The sequence below is a fragment of the Lepidochelys kempii genome, chromosome 17, assembly GCF_965140265.1.
Source record: "Lepidochelys kempii isolate rLepKem1 chromosome 17, rLepKem1.hap2, whole genome shotgun sequence".
Taxonomy (NCBI): domain Eukaryota; kingdom Metazoa; phylum Chordata; order Testudines; family Cheloniidae; genus Lepidochelys; species Lepidochelys kempii.
The window spans coordinates 3,587,413-3,607,352 of NC_133272.1; the positions used below are offsets into that span (position 1 = coordinate 3,587,413).

General features: G+C 45.7%; 1 protein-coding gene across 6 annotated transcripts in view; it reads left to right on the plus strand.

Annotated features, from left to right (window-relative positions):
* Positions 1–19,099, plus strand: part of LOC140899629 (transient receptor potential cation channel subfamily V member 2-like) — a 25,089-nt gene extending 5,990 nt beyond the window's left edge. For 2 of the 6 annotated variants that reach the window (XM_073315443.1, XM_073315442.1), the window contains exons 2-17: positions 3,055–3,222; positions 4,870–5,163; positions 5,581–5,717; positions 6,286–6,438; positions 7,275–7,415; positions 7,961–8,259; positions 8,691–8,867; positions 9,336–9,494; positions 9,623–9,718; positions 10,450–10,520; positions 11,534–11,699; positions 13,243–13,309; positions 13,397–13,704; positions 14,778–14,899; positions 17,861–17,955; positions 18,853–19,099. In XM_073315443.1, the coding sequence (XP_073171544.1) occupies positions 4,925–5,163; positions 5,581–5,717; positions 6,286–6,438; positions 7,275–7,415; positions 7,961–8,259; positions 8,691–8,867; positions 9,336–9,494; positions 9,623–9,718; positions 10,450–10,520; positions 11,534–11,699; positions 13,243–13,309; positions 13,397–13,704; positions 14,778–14,899; positions 17,861–17,955; positions 18,853–18,941 (2,319 nt within the window). In that variant the 5' untranslated portion in view covers positions 3,055–3,222; positions 4,870–4,924 and the 3' untranslated portion in view covers positions 18,942–19,099. Of the gene's footprint in view, positions 1–2,246; positions 2,682–3,054; positions 3,223–4,869; positions 5,164–5,580; positions 5,718–6,285; positions 6,439–7,274; positions 7,416–7,960; positions 8,260–8,690; positions 8,868–9,335; positions 9,495–9,622; positions 9,719–10,449; positions 10,521–11,533; positions 11,700–13,242; positions 13,310–13,396; positions 13,705–14,777; positions 14,900–17,860; positions 17,956–18,852 lie in introns of those variants that run through there. The other 4 variants (XM_073315441.1, XM_073315440.1, XM_073315445.1 and 1 more) reach the window with 4 other exon arrangements.
* Positions 19,100–19,940: the final 841 nt, after the last annotated feature.

A 19,940-nucleotide genomic window follows, 5' to 3' on the forward strand; every position in this document is an offset into this window, starting at 1 on the left:
AGTGTTGCAGTGATTGAAGAGAAGTATTTGCTATTGTGATAGTCAGTCTTTGAATTCTGTCCTTCCTAAATCCTATGTCAAAAGTTTCTATTTTCCCCGTCCTTCCTCAGCTTCTTTGAGGCATTGTGTATTTTGCTGTTCTGACCCAACAGGTGGACTCCAAGCCAGTGGAGTTAAACCAGTGTAAAGTTGGTGTGAAAGAGAGAGGAGAACTGAGCCCTGTTTGCATCTCTCTGCCTGTGCCGGATTTCTGTCATTTACTAGAATCTGAGTACTTGTGGCACCTTAGAGACTAACCAATTTATTTGAGCATGAGCTTTCCTGAGCTACAGCTCACTTCATCGGATGCATACCGTGGAAACTGCAGCAGACTGATCACTTTAGATAAGCTATTACCAGCAGGACAGTGGGGTGGGAGGAGGTATTGTTTCATGATCTCTGTGTATAAATAAAGTCTGCTGCAGTTTCCACGGCATGCATCCGATGAAGTGAGCTGTAGCTCACGAAAGCTCATGCTCAAATAAATTGGTTAGTCTCTAAGGTGCCACAAGTACTCCTTTTCTTTTTGCGAATACAGACTAACACGGCTGTTACTCTGAAACCTGTCATTACTAGAATCTGTGGCACAGTCAAAGCTACTAAGCAGGAAAGGAAAGCAAAAATAGCTTTACATCATTATAGAACCAGCTCTGTTTCTCCCCAGGGATTAACACAAGCATCTGAGAAACTGGCTTATGATTTAATTCGGTACCATTGAGCAGGTGGGTGGCACTATGGCTTCTAACAGGATTTCTGTTAGAGGCAGATTCTAGCTAGATGCTAACTTGGAACGTTTCCCTGGGGGATGGCCAAGTTTGCCCCTATGCTGTCTCGTGCCTGCAGTCCTTCCAGCTGAGAACTACTTTAGACTTGATTGGGCCTCTCGCAGTGTTGGGTAATGAGAGATCAGAACCTGAGCCCTGGGTTCAGTATCTTGCATGGCAATGCAGAATATAGTGACCACTCAAGATATTGGGCCTCGAGAGTGTTGTAGGCCCAGCTAAGCGGTGTGGTGATGTGGTTGGGGAGTGCTCTGAATGTCATCCTGCACCGACACTGCTGAAAATAGAGGGGTTACACTAAATCCAGAGGCTTTGAATCTGCTGGGGGGAGGAGGAGAAAGAACTCAAGAGACCACAGGGTGCTGGCTGAAGTGCTCTGCAACTGGTGAATGTGAAGTATACCATTGTTGGGAACTTACTGCTGGGCTGATCAGGCTACGCAGACCACATATTCGGCTGCACCGGCAATTCTTGCACCAAAGGTTCCCTTAATAAGATGTCAACTGATGGAATTTCCCTTCCCACAGTTGGACCCCACTATCCCACAGACGGGCAAGATATGGCCCACAAAGAAAAGACCACCGTCAGGATCTACCACCCTAATCTCAGATATGCAGCTCAGCAGTTTCGCTTCAGGTCTGGCTGGGATGAGGCGATGCAGACCATGTTGGAGAGAGGAATGGAACAAAATTCCCCATCTGCATTAGAGGAAGGAAGCTGAAAATGAACAATCAGTATGAAGTCCTTCACCTGTGCATTAATTTTATTGTTAGGAATCTCTTCTCTAAGTTTTGCCAACTCGCCTCACTGCTGCTTTGCAGCACCCCCAGCTGTTCCAGTCCTGGGTTCACCCACAGTGTAAGTGCCATGCAGTGTAACTGCCCTGGCGTGGCAGCTGTGTTCCCTATGTATCATACCTCTGGAGTGGGAACTAGGGTTTGTCCCAGCACCTTGCTCTCCATCATGATGCACCGAAGTTAGTCCTCCATCAAGAAGGAGCATGTAGATGAGATCAGAATTTCTTTAAAGACACAGCATCAGCTAACAACAATAAATAATTGAGTTGGGGTCTCTGACTATCTGCAAGGGGTCTTGTCCAGTGCTGCATCTCCTGGGAGCAATGGGGCATTGAACTGTGCTGCTGAAAAGTGGAGCAACAGAGCCCAGCTCTTTAGAACTGGGATGCCTTTGTGCTATCCCCTGGCTCGTGTTGTGCAGCTGATACTGTGGGTCTTTCTTGTTAACATTGTGGTTAAGCTGGTTCTTGTTTCATTCTGATCTCAGCCTTGCCACAGCTTGGGCATGTGAAGCTGGGTGCAGAAAAACTGACACTCCTAGGAAGTGGGCTGCTGGTAGACATTTCCGTGACAACTTCGCTCATTTTGCGGCTGATCCCTGAGCCTTGTGACATACTCGTGAGGAAAACCACTGGCTACAGAAAGAGTGGAGATAAAATTTACCAACCTCCCATCAGACCTGAGCCTGCTGTGGTTGACAGCCTCAAAACTCTACCCCGCCTCCGCCTGGGTGACCAGGGGTTAAGCATACAACCTGCAATGTACCCAGTGAGCCAGACATTGCCAGTATAACTGCCCTCATTGGCTCTCTAATATGGGTTTCTTTCTTACTGCAAAATCCATCTAATCACTTCCTGCTCAAGCGCTTTGCCACTCTTCCGTTATTTGCTGAGTGGCTAGCCAGTGCAGAATCAACATTTACTCCCTACAAGAAGCCTGGATTCCTCATAGGCACCAGCCAGGATCTCCGCCTAGGGATGCTCTTTCTCACTATCAGCATGCAGTAGTGAGTGCTAAAAGGAGCACAGTTTCTTTTGCAGGGTAAGATTAATCTTACCTCTGGGTAAGAGCTTTTTCAAATCTTCATTTAACCTTTGCGCTTTCGCTAGTGATCGCTGGTATTTGCCTTTGCACTGAAGGGGGGGTCAGCCTCTGAAAGCTTATCTGGGACCCATCTATCAGGGCAGCAGCATTTCTTGGGTGGAGCCCCAGCTCAGAATATGTGCTGTGCTTTTCATTTGGCTGCAGGTCTTGCTTCGTGCTGTGCAATTCAGAGTGGCTTGGTAGTTGACTAGCAGCCTGCTAAGGGGTGAATACACAGGGGAAAGCTCAGATGGGGACCAAAGAATGCCCTCTGGATTCTCCAGGGAGCCAGAAGGGGGATGTATTTCTTGTAAGATCTTTTTTTAGGACCCATTTTGCTTTTGTTTTTAAAGAGAACCTGAAATGCCTTCTGAGTAAATACGACTGTACATCTTTAAAGCACCAAGAAGGGATGGAAACTGCAGCTGAAAGAGAATTCAGGAACAAGAAGCCACAAAAACGCAACCTGGGTGTGGTATGAGTAATAAACACAGCTTTCTGAAGGCTTTGTGGCTGCCACAGTAAGTGTTTGTGGGGAGGGCATGAAGGGTGTGCAGGGGACTATGGGGTATATGTTTGTGTGTGCATAGGGGTCCTTGGCAATAGAATGGGGCCTAAGCTGCATGACTGAAGCCTTCTTATAACTTAAAATAAAATGGTTAATATAGACTTTCTTTGCATGTGCCTTTGGCTTTCTCTTGCTGTGAACTACATGAAAATTGCTTTGTAAACATACACTGCCTAGATCTAAATAAGCATCTCTGCATCCTAATCTAGAGCACAGGGCTTATACTGTGTTCCTCTGATGCTGCCCTGACATAGAATAGGGAGCGTGGCTTTCCAACTCTGCAGCATGATATTCCTGAGGAACTGTTAACTCTTTGCAGACAGCGCATATGCATAAGGCACTGCTGATAAAGGATGTTTAGCTTGAATTGGTCGTGGGTGTTTCCTTGCCTTCTCTTAGACTGCATGTAAACAAACCTTCAGTCATCTCTTCCTCTCGTGGATCCTTTTCGCGTGTGTTCAGTGGGAGCTTGCACGGATGGGTCTGAGATCTACCCAGATATTTGTAAAGAGAGGGCTCAAAATGATGGAAAAAGAATACCAGAAATATTAGATTCTGGTGGGTTGGCCTGGTACTGTAATGGTTAGTGCTCAGCACTGCTATACAGCAGATCTTGCTTCATTCTCCCTGGCTGGGAGCGATGAGGCTGCACTGTGCTCAGGCCAGGAGAGCAATATTTACCGGAACAGCAGCTGTACATGGTGTGTGTGTGTGCCCAGGTTGTTGATCAGCGGGTCAGAGCCCATGCGCATGTGGATAGCAGTGGCTGGAGCACACCACAGCTTTCAGGAGATGTTAGGTCATACGCACTCATGCCCCAGTATGTGATGCAGCAGTGCACAAGGAACATACTGTTTGTTAGGCATGAGTTTCTCCTGCAAATATGTCCCCCTCCCCCTTTCCTACTTCCAAACAAAGAACTGGAGCAAACCTAATGCTCTTTTCCAATGAGGGCCTGTTGTTAATAATCTTATCTTCTTGGGCCACTTGATAGCTAGCCTGTACTGGGTACATTAAGACAAGGACAATGGTGTCCGTGTCCTAAATGTTGATATTCATCCCCCTCCTTTATTGCTGAGTCCTAATGGACTCCACACAGTACATTTTATCTAAGGACGCCATCCGTCAATTGCAGGTGAGGTTATCTCCCAAATGTGACACACTGCTTAGCACACCCTGCTGGTCTGTACTCTCTAACCTGCTTTTACAACTCTTTGGTTATTTCCCTGCCCCAAAGACTATTTAAGGACTTGATCCTCCCGTCTGATGGGTGCAGGCAAGCTCATAGACCTGGGCTGAGTCCCACTGAAATCAGCAGGTCGTTGAAGGGACCCACCTGTATAGATACAGTTGCAGGTACAGGCCCTTGAATGGTAAAAGTCTTTGGGGCAATGACTGTGCTGCCTTCTGCACAGCACTGAATAAACTCTAGGTGTTCAACAAGTAAATAACGAAGTTTCACTGGGCAGAGGGTACTAGACCATAGATCCCTGGATGATGGTTTGGGAATTTCTAGGAGGGAGCAGGGTTGACAGGGATGGACTGCAAGTGAGAGGTCTAATTCAGCTGCAATATTGAATGAATTCTCACTCTTCTGCAGATCTCTACTCTTACAGGGAGCTCCTTTGATGATCTGAAGCATCGTCCTACCAGACATGGATATCTCAAACGCTATGGTCAGGAAGCCAGGCCTGTCACAGAACAGGCTGATGGGTGTGTTAGAAACAGATGACAGCATCCAGGAAAGTGCAGCTGGTAAACAGGGAGAAAGCAAAGGGGCCAAAGGAGGGAAGGAAGAACCACCACCCCTGGAGACTCCTTACAAGAAAGAGAGCAGTGACTTTGATCCAAAAATCAAGATTAACTTGAATTATCGACCAGGACTTTCCAGCAAGTAAGTAATTATGGGATCTGCCCTTGGGAAGCCTTCCATTACCAAGTGAAATTCAAGCTGGTGCCAGAAACTTTGCAAGAGAGTGAAAATGCACAAGTCCTGCATTCGTCCTGGGGGGGTGGTACACAGATGGAGAGGGATACATACTACCCCTTCCCCCCACACTCAGAGTGTGCACCTCTGTCTGGAACCAGAAAGTGCTGAGGCCAATATAAACAAACAAAAAGGGTTGGGGGAGTTAACTTTTTTTTTTTTTTTTGGTCTTTGAGCTGAAAGAATTTGATTCTTTCTTTTGGCAAACTGCCGTGCCCATTGCTCTTCTTGCAGTGAAACCACGGCAGCTCCTGCATCGTGGGATATTGGTACATACTCTCTTGTTGAGTGTCTAGAACATGGTTAACTCTTCCATTTCTCCAGTAGCCAAAAGGACGCAAATCGCTTTGAAAGAGATCGGCTCTTTGGTGCTGTCTTGAGGGGTAACCCAGAGGAGCTGGATGGTTTGCTTGATTACTTGAGCAGGACCTCCAAATTTCTCTCCAATTCAGAATATACAGGTAGATACAAGCTCAGTACTCTGGTGATTTAACACAGGCATGCCTTGATGGTGGCCCGCATAGCTCAAAGGGTTTGTTGCTCGCGTTGAATAAGCACCAAACCAAAAGTCTTTAGGCTCACAACTCCCCCTGCCCACAATACACCCTTCCACCAAATCAAAAGTTTGGACTCTGAACCTCTTGCAGCCACAAACAAGAGTTTGTGTGGTCTAGGGCTCGAGCACGGGTCTGGGTGCTGCTCCCCGCTGTGCCCCTGGCTTTGTGTCATGCAGATCACTTCCTTTCTCCGTGTCTGACTTTCTCCATGTGTGAAATGAAGCTAATGATACTTTTACCCGCCTGTGTGCAAAGCACTTTGAGATCTGGGGATGTAAAGTGCTAAGCAATATGGGTTTTTTTTAAGCTCTTTGCTTCTAGTGCAGGCTGGAAATACCATGAGAAAGGGATTTTTAATTTAATGTGTTTAATGCTACATTGACAGTTAAGTTCTGGGCAAGACGAAACTGATGGTGCAGTCATGTACAAAACACAATTATGCCCCGCTCCATGCTGTCTCTCTCTCTTCCAGATGCCAAGACAGGTAAGACCTGCTTAATGAAAGCCCTGCTGAATTTAAAAGACGGGACAAATGCCACTATCCCACTGTTGCTAGAAATAGACCAGAAGACTGAGACTCCAAGGCCACTTGTCAATGCTGCATGCACCAATAGTTACTATGCAGGTAAGGGTTCTCCAGCACTGTGTGACTGACTTTGAAGTCAACAATTAGCAAGGCAGCATCTATGGAAAATAACAGGAATTGGATGGATGCATAATTGATAGGATGTTGGAGTTCTTCGTTTGTGGAATGGGTATACTGATGGCCTGGACACAGAAAAGGGAGCTGGGCATTTCTGAGTTCTAATTCCATCTCTGATACCTACTTCTCTGGCCTTGAGCAATTCACTTAACCGCTCTGTGCCTCAGTTCTGTCATCTGAGAAATGGGGGTAATACTGGCTTATTTACACAGGATTATGGTGAGGTTCTGTTGTTAAGGTTTGTAAAGTGCTTTGGAGAAGCAAAAAGATTACGTAGTATTATTCAGTGAAAACAAGTTACATTTAAGAAATGAATGAGTTCTGCTAAGCGGATTTGTCCTTTTAACAGCAAATATTCAAAAGAAACATACCTCTGTGTGCATGTATATTACCTTTATCTTTCTAGATCATTATTACTGCTTCATGGTCTTGAGGTCATGGGTCAGATCTGAGATCTTATCGTAACTCTAAGAGAAATTACACTGTTCAGCTCCTCGTAGTCTTGGGGGAGTTTGTGTCTGACAGCTCACATGCTCAGTGTCCAAACTGCATTTCCAGCGGTCGCTGTTGCAAAGTCAGCATTTGCCACAAGTTCCCTGCACACCGTATGTCTGGGAGTCCATGATTATTTCACCATATTGACAGTATTGCTGGTGGTGATTTGATACGTTGGTGGGGTTTTCTGGAAAGGCCTTTCCTGCTCCATCTGTCCATGGCACCATCGCAACAAGCTCTGACTGCAAAGCCTGTTTTCTTAGGTCAGACTGCACTCCACATTGCCATAGAGAAGAGGCACCTAGGTTTAGTGAAACTGCTGGTAGAGAATGGAGCCGATGTCCATGCCAGAGCCCATGGTGAATTCTTCAGGAAGAAGAAAGAAGGAGTGGGTTTTTATTTTGGTAAGCCAGCACTGCAGGCTCCGGCTTGCTATCTGGGAACCCTGCAGTATGTGGAGACACTGTCCCATCCTGGGTTTGCCCCTCCATGCATTTGGTGTAATCTCCTCCATCCCATAACCCTGGGTGCCCCATCCTACTAAGGGCGCTAGACCTCTTCACCAGACTGAGCTCTCCTCTGCACCAGTCGGTGCTTGCCTCCTGCCGTTCAGCGGTGTGCACTTGTCCCTCTCGAGGGACATGGGACTGCTTCAGACCCCCCACATGTGTGGACTAAGCCCAAAAATAGATGGAGGGAGTGGATGCTGATGGCGTGCTGCCAAAATCTGAGTCTGGCAAAGTGGTCCAGCTGCTTCCAGAAGTAGCGAGGGATTGTTTTTCTGTACCAATTAACTACAAAACATCCAAGCCTGAATACAGAGATTCAGCCAGAAAAAGCCCACCACTGTTACAGTAACAAGACTCTGCAGAGTAAGATATAAATGTTCCTCCTAAAACTACTTTTTCTTTTTTCTTTTTTTCCCAAAACCCTGCCTCCATCTCTCCAGGTGAACTTCCCCTCTCCTTGGCTGCTTGCACCAACCAGCTTGATGTGATAAAATACCTCCTTGATAACCCCTACCAGAAAGCCAGACTCCAGAAACAGGATTCCCTGGGCAACACAGTTCTCCATGCCCTGGTGATGATCGCAGATGACACCGAGCAGAACACTGAGTTAGTGAGCAAGATGTATGATGAGATCTTAAAGGCAGGCACGAAGATTAACCCAGCAGAGAAGCTCGAGGAGATAGTGAACCGGGCTGGGTTAACGCCACTGAAACTGGCTGCCAAGGAGGGCAAAGTAGAGGTAAACGCAATGAGAGTGGTTCTCTGGGCATGGGTAGAAATAGTGAGGACAGTGGAGTGAGTCCCCTGCCTAGAGGCTGGGTCTGATGTACGTGCATCCTATGTTACTGCACGTGAGACTCTCCAGCAGTGCCACCGCAGGAGGCATGAAAAAACCCTCTTCCAGACCCTCCTGTTAGGAGCTGTGCTGATGTGATCACAGCTGGGAGCTCCTGGGCTGGGTTGAGAGTTGTTACTCCTTTGACTGAACTTTTAGAAGCTGTTCTTAGTTTGCCTCAAGTTCTTGGCCGGATCATATGTGTGACCAAGAACATACCTGCAAAGTGTATGCAGGCAACAGGTTACAGGCTTGAAGACAACTCAAGTATGCTGGGAATTTCATTTTACATTCTAATGTATAATTAGTATAATAAACATAAACTTTCCCTTCAGATCTTCAGACACATTCTCCAAAGAGAGATCAAGGATCCAGAGTACCGGCACTTGTCTCGCAAGTTCACTGAATGGACCTATGGACCTGTCCATGTATCTCTCTATGACTTGTCCTCTGTAGATAGTTATGAGAAAAACTCTGTGCTGGAGATCCTTGCTGAGAGCAGTGACACACCAGTGAGTCCTGAAGACTTATTTAAAATCAAATATAGAATGGCTTTGTCCAGTTTTTTATAGTGTTACCATAAATTATGTAAATCATGTAGATTAATTTGGCATTTCAGATTGTTCTATTTTAGGGGGGGAAATGTGTGAATTTGTTCATTTTTTAATGATGAGGAATTTACATATATGGTTAATGTTATTAAACCCCTTCAGCTTTGTTGCTAATCTGCAATAAGGAAGGAGTTTGGGACCTTTATATTCTGTTCCCTGATGTGGAGCAGTGACTCAGCCTGGGTCTCTCCAAGTACAGGGCTATAGGACTCGGGCAGTATCCAAGTCCAATAGGATGCCAGCGTCCTTTCATGCTGAGAGGTCCGATGAAATTCTTCTGGCCTCTGAATTCCAACACTGGATGAAGAAGGCTTTATGGTGATTCTGGATCCCTGATGACGTGTTATTTTTTTCTTCCTTTCACCCTAGAATCGATACAAGATGGTGGTTTTGGAGCCGCTGAACAAACTGCTCCAGCACAAATGGGACTCATTTGCTGCCAGGAGATTTTACTTAAGTTTTTTCTCTTATTTTATATTCATGGCCATCTTCACGGTCCTTGCCTACCATCGTCCCCTGCAGTTACAGGTAGGGCTGGCTTACTTGGATGGGATGGAGTGAGCTTGAATGCTGGGGCTGTGGTTTAAGGGGTTTAAAGGGCTTTGGGTGGCTACAGCTCCCACTGCTGTCTTCACATTCTTGTTTTTATCTTGCAGTCTCCGTTTCCTACAGAGTTCACAGCTATCGGCTTCCTGCAACTCACTGGACAGATCGTTGTTTTCCTGGGAGGCTTTTATCTCATAATTGCTCAGGTACAAAGATATCTAAAAAAGAAAAGGAGTACTTGTGGCACCTTAGAGACTAACCAATTTATTTGAGCATAAGCTTTCATGAGCTACAGATGAAGTGAGCTGTAGCTCACGAAAGCTTATGCTCAGATAAATTGGTTAGTCTCTAAGGTGCCACAAGTACTCCTTTTCTTTTTGCGAATACAGACTAACACGGCTGTTACTCTGAAAGATATCTAACTTATCTGCTCTGAAATAAAACCACCACCCCCATGGCATTGGTACACCACTCTTATTTATTTCCATAATATCATAAATGTGCACAAAGCTTCACAGATAAATGGAAGGAGAGGTTCCTGCCATCAGGTGCTTGCAATATAAGCAGGATATAGCAAGCAAAGGATGACACAAAGGGAGGATTAGTAAGATGGACACAACGTAAAAGGTCACAAGAGGGGTTTTATGTTGTACAATAGCAAATGTACATTAATGATTGGATAGACTATATTAAAAAGACACATACAAGATCTGTGGCTCTGTTACTATTTCTTTATTGGCTCTGTGTTACCAGGAGCCCTTTTCCATCCCTGAAGAGGGATAGTCTGAATTTTTCTATCATTGGAGCAAACGGTATAAATATAAGAGCTATGAAGAAACCATTCGCTGTGCAGTAGATTATCCCAGCAGGGGCTGGACTCATATGTGTCTTGCTGCGTTAAGGAACTGTCCCTGTTGATTTCTCCCTTTTCTGATAGGGTCTGTACTTTTCGAGGAGATGGCGGAACCTGAAGAACGTGTTCTCCGATGGCTGCATTGAGGTCTTTCTGTACGTTCTTTAGGTTGTGGGAAATGAAAGTTAATATAAAATCAAACAGCTGTTAAGAGGCAACTGAACTAGCAAGAGGTAGCTAGGCAGGTGGTGAGCAGAAATGACCCATTCTCTCTCACAGCATGCTTGTTCTGCTGTTATGTCATCTTACCAACCAACTCTTTGCTTGTTTCTTTCACTGGTTGCCTCTTGTCATAACTCTAGATTGTGAGCTCTCTAGGTCTTTCTCTTTTTTTTCATCTGTACTGTGCCTGGTGCAATAGAGCCTTGACCCTTGATTGGGGCATCAAGGTGCTACTGTAATACAGATGATAATAACATGAACTCATATGTGGAATTGCTCATTTAGTGACTGAGATTTGGCGATGTGGCCTAGTGGACAGAGCACTGGACTGGGATTCAGGAGACTTGGGGTCCATTTCTGGCTCCACCAGTGGCTCCCATTGAAGTCATGGCCTTGGGCAAGTCACTTCATCTTCCCGTGCCTCAGTTTCCCAGTCTGTAAAATGGGATAATACACTGACCTCCATTTGTAAAGCACATTGAGATCAATGGTTGAAGATCGCTGTATGAGAGCGAGGTGTTTTTGTTAAGGGGAAGAGACTTTATAATTTTCGTGTGTGTGTGTATATTTCTATATGTGATGGGTCTGATTCTCTCCATTTTTACACCAGTTATACACGTGTAACTCCACTGAAATCAGGCCTGGTATATGTAAATGTATCTGGTGAAAAAGAGATGAGTCAGGCCCAGTATATCTGAGATTTTCCGTAATGTGAACTTCACTAGTGTCTAATGAATCTGCAATATACTTGTGCAGAAAGTATGTTACAGATGGATTTAGATACTAACTCACCTATAACTACAGGATCTGATTAGCTGCCACTTTATACCCCATTGGGTAACCTTGCAAGATGCAGCTGGCTGTGCCCAGTGTGGCACAAAAAGGATTTGGCGTTCAGACTTTCAGCTCACTGTGTGACTATGATTGTTTCCTCCCCTTCCCCCAGCTTGCTCCAGGCAATCTCGCTGCTGCTTTCAGCTGTCCTGTATATTGTGGGTTCAGAAGACTATGTACCGATGATGGTATTCTCCTTACTGCTGGGATGGGTGAACATGCTGTACTACACTCGGGGCTTCCAGTGGACTGGGATCTATTGTGTCATGATACAGAAGGTCAGTATGGAGCAACAGCCTGTAAGAGATGGTCAGGGATATCAGGCATTGTTCAAATGCTGCAGTTTCTGTTCTCCCGTCAGGACCATCAGAAACATGAAAGGAGCTAATACTTAGGCTGTGGACACTGAAATTCCATCCCGTTTGAGTAAATGTATTCTCTCGGTGGAGGTGGGATGCTGCATGGGGCAGACCAGTGGCTCAGTTTGCAGCAGGTTTTCAAATATTGGCTCAGGTGACAAGAAAAAATGAGTTTGTTGGGACTCATCCTGGTCCCCCACAGTAGCTGACATTTGCCTGCCTGTCACAACCCTCCCTCCCCCGCCAATAAACAAAGCACAACACAAAACACAGAGTGCGAGTCTGTTCAGGAGATGTTTCCTAGCATTGGAAAGTCTGGATTGAGGTACATAAGCAGATTTGTGTGTGCTGCTCAGGATTGGAGAAGCAGGGGATGCTCCATATCAGAGATGAGGTACATCAGCAATGGGGGGAGGGGGGGAGTGAAAAAGAGAGGGGGAGGGAGGGCTGGCATAGCCAGATGTGTTGTAGCAGTTCACAGCCCTGAGATGAATTTATAATAAAAAGAGAAAAAGTGTATTTTCAAAGAACAGAGAATCACAGATTCAAGTGACCAAGAATTATGGAAACAGATGGTTATAATAAAACAGAAGCATAACATGCATCTAAGAGACTAATCATAACCTTGACAGGCTACTCTCCTGTATCTCAAAACATTTCTCACAGTCATGCAGAGCCCTTATGCAGAGCTTGCTGATCTTCATTCAATTCAGGATCCAGGTTGTTGTGATCCACCCCCCTCTGCCAAGGATGTTCCTCAGTGAAATAGATCACAAAATGTCCTTTTTTTTTCTCCAAAGTTTGTCGTCCTTTCGAGAGGCAGGAAAGCCCCTGGTGCTCAGATTCCTGTGTGCTCTCCCATGTTTGTTTCACCCCCTCACCCCACCAGTCAACTTGGTGACTTCATATGCAAATAGCACTTCCTGTGTGTTGGTTTAAAAATGCTTAATTTACATGAGAGACAGGGCGGATAGGTCTGGTGAAAGCTGCTTATCAACCCTGCCTGGAACACAGATTCTAAAAATATTTTCCGTATATACGTACAACTTTTAAAATAACACCCGTACTTGCATCTCTCAATGCTTATGGTGACCAGTATGGCCTAAGCTTTCCTTTGGTACCTCACACAACATTCTTTATAGATAAATACAATGACAGCAATGAGTTAGGTGTACTGAGTTTGTCAGGCCTAATAGGAGTTGGTGACTCGGAGCAGTGAACCACCAGTGGGCCTCTGTATCACATCCTCATCTATTGAATGGGAGTAATAATACTTCCTGACCTGCCTCCCTTGCGAGGGACTGTGAGGATTAATGAGTTAATGTTGCCGGAACTGGTGCAGAGCCAAATATATTTATTTGATAGGTGCGCTAGTTTCCTGTTGTCCTGGTAATTTTGTGCTGTAAAAATATCATGTGAAGTTATTGGTGATTAATAACGCTGCCTTTTGCTCTGTCTCCAGACCATCCTGAGGGACCTGCTGCGTTTCCTCATGGTTTATGTGATCTTCCTCTTTGGCTTTGCAGCAGGTGAGGATTGACTCAGCACTGTGTTACAGGCAGAGCTGCCAGGAGGAGACTTGCCAGGAAAGATTCATTGTTCTGCTTTCGTTACAGCTCTGGTCACCCTCACAGGGGATGCTCCTCCAACTTCCCAGAACAAGTCTGTTACCCAAGAGGATGGCGATAAAGGCCACGTTGTGTACAGTGGGTTGCTGAGCACCTCCTTGGAGCTCTTCAAGTTCACCATCGGCATGGGGGACCTGGAGTTCCAGGAGCATGTGAAATTCAAATACTTTGTCCTGCTGCTGCTGCTGCTGTTTGTGATCCTGACCTACATCCTCCTGCTTAACATGCTGATTGCCCTGATGAGCGAGACTGTCACCAGTGTCTCTGGTTACAGCAAGAGTGTCTGGAAGCTGCAGGTATGTCCGTTGCACCACTCACCTGGTCTCTAATATAGGCCTTATATTATGTGCTAAATGTGGGCCTGAGAGAGCCATTTGCAACAAATTCTCTCCCGCTGTGCATGCACTGGGATATCAGATTTGACGCACGTTTTCACTGAGCTCTAAAGTTTTATTTAAAGTAGTAAAAGTGTAATGAGATTTTTCTCTCTCCACGTTTCTATAGTACCCATCACCTTAGTATCTAAAGTGCTGAGATATCTGCCTTCCAGATCTACTTATAAAGACTGTGACCTCTTTACTGGGTGGGACTGTACATTTTAAGTGCTTCTTTGTCACTTCCCTGCCTCTGGGAGAGAAGAGGAAGTGACGCTGTGCTGTGGTGCTTGTTGAGGGAAATTAACAGCTGAGTTTATTGGGAGATTTATTCCAACTCCTCAACCTGGGAGAGCTGATTCTGGTCTTCCAGAGGCTCCATGCAAGCAAGCTCTCCTCGCAGATTGAGTGACAATAAAACACTGGATAAAACCCCGACAGCATCACAATACTTTCATTGGTTGAGCATACCCTGGGAGCAAAACCATGTTAGGAGACAGACGTTTAACCCTTTTGCAGGTGTCATGCCTTTGTTACTTGAGATGTTTCTGTTCTCGTGTGTGGGGCTCTGTGAAGATTTGTCTGTGTTTTATACCTTCTGTTGGCTTACCCCAGTTTGGAGGAATTTCTAATGCAGTTAGCAGCTCCTTCCTTGACTTGTAAGGTGATGCTAGGCTGTGCTTAGTCAGTCTGGGAGCTAGAGAGAACTACAGGATCTGTCAGAGTCCAAAATCCTCTTTTATACTGATGGCAACCCAGTCCTCTCTTTTGCTCTATCTAGAAAATTGCAGAGTTTAGAGTAATTTCTTAAGCCCACAGGCCTAGGAGACTTTAGGGTATGTCCTGACAGCAGTAACAGCCAAGGAACATTCACAAAAGTGCCTTTCCCAGTCATGACACTGGTGGATGGGGAAGACTTGACTGGAACTTAGGCTAGCTCCGCGACTGGGTTTTGGCTGCACCAGTTCTTCTCTAACACGGACTTGTACCCTCAGAGAGCCATTGCCATTCTGGAAATAGAGAAGTCCTGGCTGTGGTGCCCAAGAAGAAGGCAGAGATCTGGCTGCTTCTTGTCTGTGAGCCTTGATGATAAGGAAGATCAGAGATGGTGTTTCAGGTAAGATAGAAAGTGGAGGCAGCTGCCCACATTCTGAATTCTGTGTGTTGGCCTTGTGTGTGAATGGGGGAGCCTGGTTTGTTCATATCTGTGTGTATGTATCTATATGTATGTATATGAATGAGAAATGCACCTATGGACACTCAATTATCTAGGTTTCAGAATAGCAGCCGTGTTAGTCTGTCTTCGCAAAAAGAAAAGGAGGACTTGTGGCACCTTAGAGACTAACCAATTTATTTGAGCATAATCTTTCGTGAGTTACAGCTCACTTCATCGGATGCATAGAATGGAACATATAGTAATATACACACAGATAAGTTGGAAGTTACCATGCAAACTGAGAGGCTAATTAGTTAAGATGAGCTATTATCTGCAGGAGAAGGAACTTTTATAGTGATAATCAAGATGGCTCATTTAGACAGTTGACAAGAAGGTGTGAGGATACTTAACTTAAAGAAATAGATTCAGTATGTGTAATGACCCAGCCACTCCCAGTCTCTATTCAAACCCAATTTAATGGTATCTAGTTTGCATATTAATTCAAGCTCAGCAGTTTCTCCTTGGAGTCTGTTTTTGAAGCTTTTCTGTTGCAAAATTGCCACCCTTAAATCTTTTACTGAGTGGCCACAGAGGTTGAAGTGTTCTCCTACCCGTTTTTGAATATTATGATTCCTGATGTCAGATTTGTGTCCATTTATTCTTTTACGTAGAGACTGTCCGGTTTGGCCAATGTACATGGCAGAGGGGCATTGCTGGCACATGATGGCATAGATCACATTGGTAGATGTGGAGGCGAACGAGCCCCTGATGGCGGGGCTAATGTGATTAGGTCCTATGATAGTGTCACTTGAATAAATATGTGGACAGAGTTGGCATTGGGCTTCGTTGCAAAGATAGGTTCCTGAGTTAGTGTGTTTGTTGTGTGGTTGCTGGTGAGTATTTGCTTCAGGTTGGGGGGCTGTCTGTAAGCGAGGACTGGTCTGTCTCCCAAGATCTGTGAGAGTGAGGGATTCTGCCCCCCCATCTGTGTGTGTGTGTGTGTATGAGAGATGCGGGTGGGGGGAAATCAAGACATTACTCTGCTCACTCCTAGATAATCGAGTATCCATTGGTGCATTTCTCATGCTCCCCCATCACCTTTTGTATCTAGGCATCATGTAGTGCTGGTACTTCTACTGCCTTGTGTTACAGCCAGGAGACTGTCCTCCTCTCTTCCACGGCCCCTTTCTCCTGGAATGGGGCCCTTTGACCTGCAAGCTGGATCCTGAAAGGAAAGCAGCTGGACTCAGTCTGAGTGGTTTGTCAGTTGCAGTGGAATTACCAAATCAAATTCCCCCTGGCCTTGCCTACGCTGGTACTGTACTATTTCCAGCATTGGTTTTGGATGCATGCAACTCCACTGATGTTCGCAATGCTGGATGCTGTGGTGTAGTCAAGCCTCAGGCGTTTTGCTTGTCGTCTTGCGCTACTCCTGAGGAGGTGAAACTGCTGGCATCTCCTCTACACTTGCGCTTCCACTGGTGGTACCAATGGTGGAGCTGTCCCAATGCTAGCCCAGCTGTGGGAAGAGCACTAATGTCGACACGCCCTCAGTTTTCTGGCTGTGTGAATGCTGCTGCTAACCCTCTGCAATGTGCTACGTGAACCACAAAGTGGCAGCACTCCCTTTGTTCATGTAAAGCGTGGGAGACTGGGACCTGGAATACCCCTTATCCTCATTCAACAGGGGGAGCCAAATCTGGAGCGCTCCGATAATGACACCAGGACCTTATGAATTGCATTGTGTCATTCCATGCGTAGGGACTTTGCTGTGGGAAAACTCCATTAGTTAAGTGCCCCCCCCCCTTCCAGGCACTGGGGTGTTATTTAAACACCGGCACTGTTCACAGCACAGAGGAAGACACAGAACTAGCGCACTCCACAGGGCGTATGAGCTAAATAAGAACTCCCTTGGCAACAAAGCCGCTCCTGATGGTGCCGCCAAGTCATTAGTGCTGTGGCGATAAGACCACCATCCATCGGAATAAGAAAAGGAGGACCTGTGGCACCTTAGAGACTAACCAATTTATTTGAGCATGAGCTTTCGTACAGCTCACTTCATCGGATGCATACCGTGGAAACTGCAGCAGACTTTATATACACACAGAGATCATAAAACAATACCTCCTCCCACCCCACTGTCCTGCTGGTAATAGCTTATCTAAAGTAATCATCAAGTTGGGCCATTTCCAGCACAAATCCAGGTTTTCTCACCCCCTCACCCCCCTCCAAAAAAACACACACACAAACTCACTATCCTGCTGGTAATAGCTCATCCAAAGTGACCACTCTCCCTACAATGTGCATGATAATCAAGGCGGGCCATTTCCAGCACAAATCCAGGTTTTCTCACCCCCCCCACCCCCATACACACACAAACTCACTCTCCTGCTGGTAATAGTTCATCCAAAGTGACCACTCTCCCTACAATGTGCATGGTAATCAAGGTGGGCCATGTCCAGCACAAATCCAGGCTTTCTCACCCCCCCTTTTTTCCCGAAAAAAGAAAAAGGGGTGGGGTGGGGTGAGAGAACCTGGATTTGTGCTGGAAATGGCCCAACTTGATGATCACTTTAGATAAGCTATTACCAGCAGGACAGTGGGGTGGGTGGAGGTATTGTTTTATGATCTCTGTGTGTATATAAAGTCTGCTGCAGTTTCCACAGTATGCATCCGATGAAGTGAGCTGTAGCTCACGAAAGCTCATGCTCAAATTGGTTAGTCTCTAAGGTGCCACAGGTACTCCTTTTCTTTTTGCGAATACAGACTAACACGGCTGTTACTCTGAAATCCATCGGAATGGATGTCACTGGGATGCCACAGATGCAGCCTTGGTACGCAGCTGTGTGGTCAGTATGTTTTGCCCCAGTGCCTCATTGTCTACTGGCTGATGGGGGAAATTGTTCTATTTTCTGTCTCCAGAGTGGAGGAGATTAACTGGGCCAACTGGGAAAAGGAGCTGGGAGTCATCAAGGAGGATCCTGGGAACTCCAGAGACTTGGAAATAGAATCCCTAGGTAAAATATCCCAGGGCTGAGCAGAGGATGTCAGCCCCTTTTCTACTACCTGCTGGGCAAATGCTTTATGCACTTTGCCTGTTACCTCTTTGGTGGACTCTGTGTGCCAGAAATTTCAGGTGGATTTGCCCTCACCCCCGATACACCCTGTGAAACTGCTGTCTATCAAGTGTCTTGCAGCCATCGCACCTTCATTTGTGATCTGGTCAGCGTGCACAATCCAAGTAAGCTTGGGTCTGTTCCGTACTTGAATGGAGGACGCCTTAAGAAAAATAATGTTCTCCAATAAACACTGTTGAGGATTCAGTTAAGTGCCTTCAGGTCCAAACTAAATCAATGGCCCAGGTGTTTCCTTTTATGGGAAATGTAAAACTAAGGTCCAGCCCCAGTGTGGTGTTAAAGGTCCCAGGGCACATTCAGCAAGAGTCGGGGTGTTAACCTTGGCATCGTGGCCAAATTCTAACTTGTAGAATCACATTCTACTTGCCTGAACATCCTCCGCACTTTCAAGTGGATACAGTCCCATCCCCCTTCACCACCTCCTGTCTTGAGCTGTGGTGCAGCATACCTGTGCGTGGTTAAGGAGCCCTACACTGAAAACAGAGATTTGTTCCTTTCAATGAAAATATATTGTTTGCTTAATCTGCCAGGTCTTGTGTAGGAGCCCCATCAGGATTAACCCGACCCTTTCACTGTTCCATCTTTGGTTGGTCTCCAACTGCTGGCCTAAAGGGAGTGGGATGGGGAGGTTTACAGCACTTCAAAAATGCCTCAAATAGAATTTTTTTAGTTTTATGTAAACCTGCAATAGCCCTAGGACCAGCTCAATACCCTCTTCCTTATCTTTGTCATCTCCCTACTAACTAAGGGCCACCATTGTTATGTCTCGTGTTACAGTGAAGAGAGTGCGGGACAGGATGTCACAGGCGCAAGCAAACTCAGCAGAACTGGAGGAGCAGTTGCCATTACATCCCATCAACCAGTAAATGAGAGGAGGCCACTAGAAAAGGACAAGCCAAGAGACTGTAGCATGTTCTCGGCATTGGGATCCCGTCGTTGCTCCCATCTGTAACGGAATTCTTCATTCTATGGTGCCACTAATGTTGAGATGGAAAAGTAATCTGTATTAACATGTCTCATCAAAGACTGTGTTTCAGTCTGTGTTTTGTGCGTACAAAGTATTTCCTTTGAAGAAATAATTTCTGTTCAACTTCTTCTGCCTGATACTTTCTTCCTACAATGCTTAAAAAGAGGATGTGTGTGTGAGAGAGATTGGGGGTGTGTATCCTCGATGGGATGGTTTTGTAATCGAAGCCTCAGGTTTGAAATTTCTCTCTGGAAGGCCAGGTTAAAATTTCATTTGAGTCAATTTAGCCCTTCATGCTTGTGAGACAGGAAAACTTAGTTCCATGCAGCTCAATATGTGTAGAACTTTTGGATGATACTTTTCCAACCACAGGACCTGTCTGCTGTGTACTGACAGTATAAGATACCAAGTACTTTTTGTGAGAACAGAACTTTGTCCTAGTGTTTGTGGCCAGAAAAATGTTCTCTTCTGCACTGTTATCCTCAATCCCACATGTGACTGCATTTCAGGCAATCTATCTGGGAAGTGCTTTGGAATTAAAGGTGTATAAAGCATTGTTCAAAGTTTCTGATGGCATGAGGTTGGCTTGTATGCAAGACAGTGTGTGTCACTTTGGGAGGTGTGTTAAGAGGTATTCAAGCTGAAACATTAAGCTCAGTGCTACGGCTTCTGTCATAGCAAAGGTAGCAAATCTTGGCATTTTGACAGCCTCAGAACCATTAACCTGTATCTGAACGGAAGGTGGCAAAGTCACTTGAAAGTTGTATGCTTTGCTAACAGCTGCACTCCAAGCTGTTTCTTATTGAAACTGTGACTTAGAAATGCAAATATATATGGCATCCCTTCCCCACAGGTGTGCTCTTCTTCAAATGAGAGCTGCTGAGCACTGCATATCAGA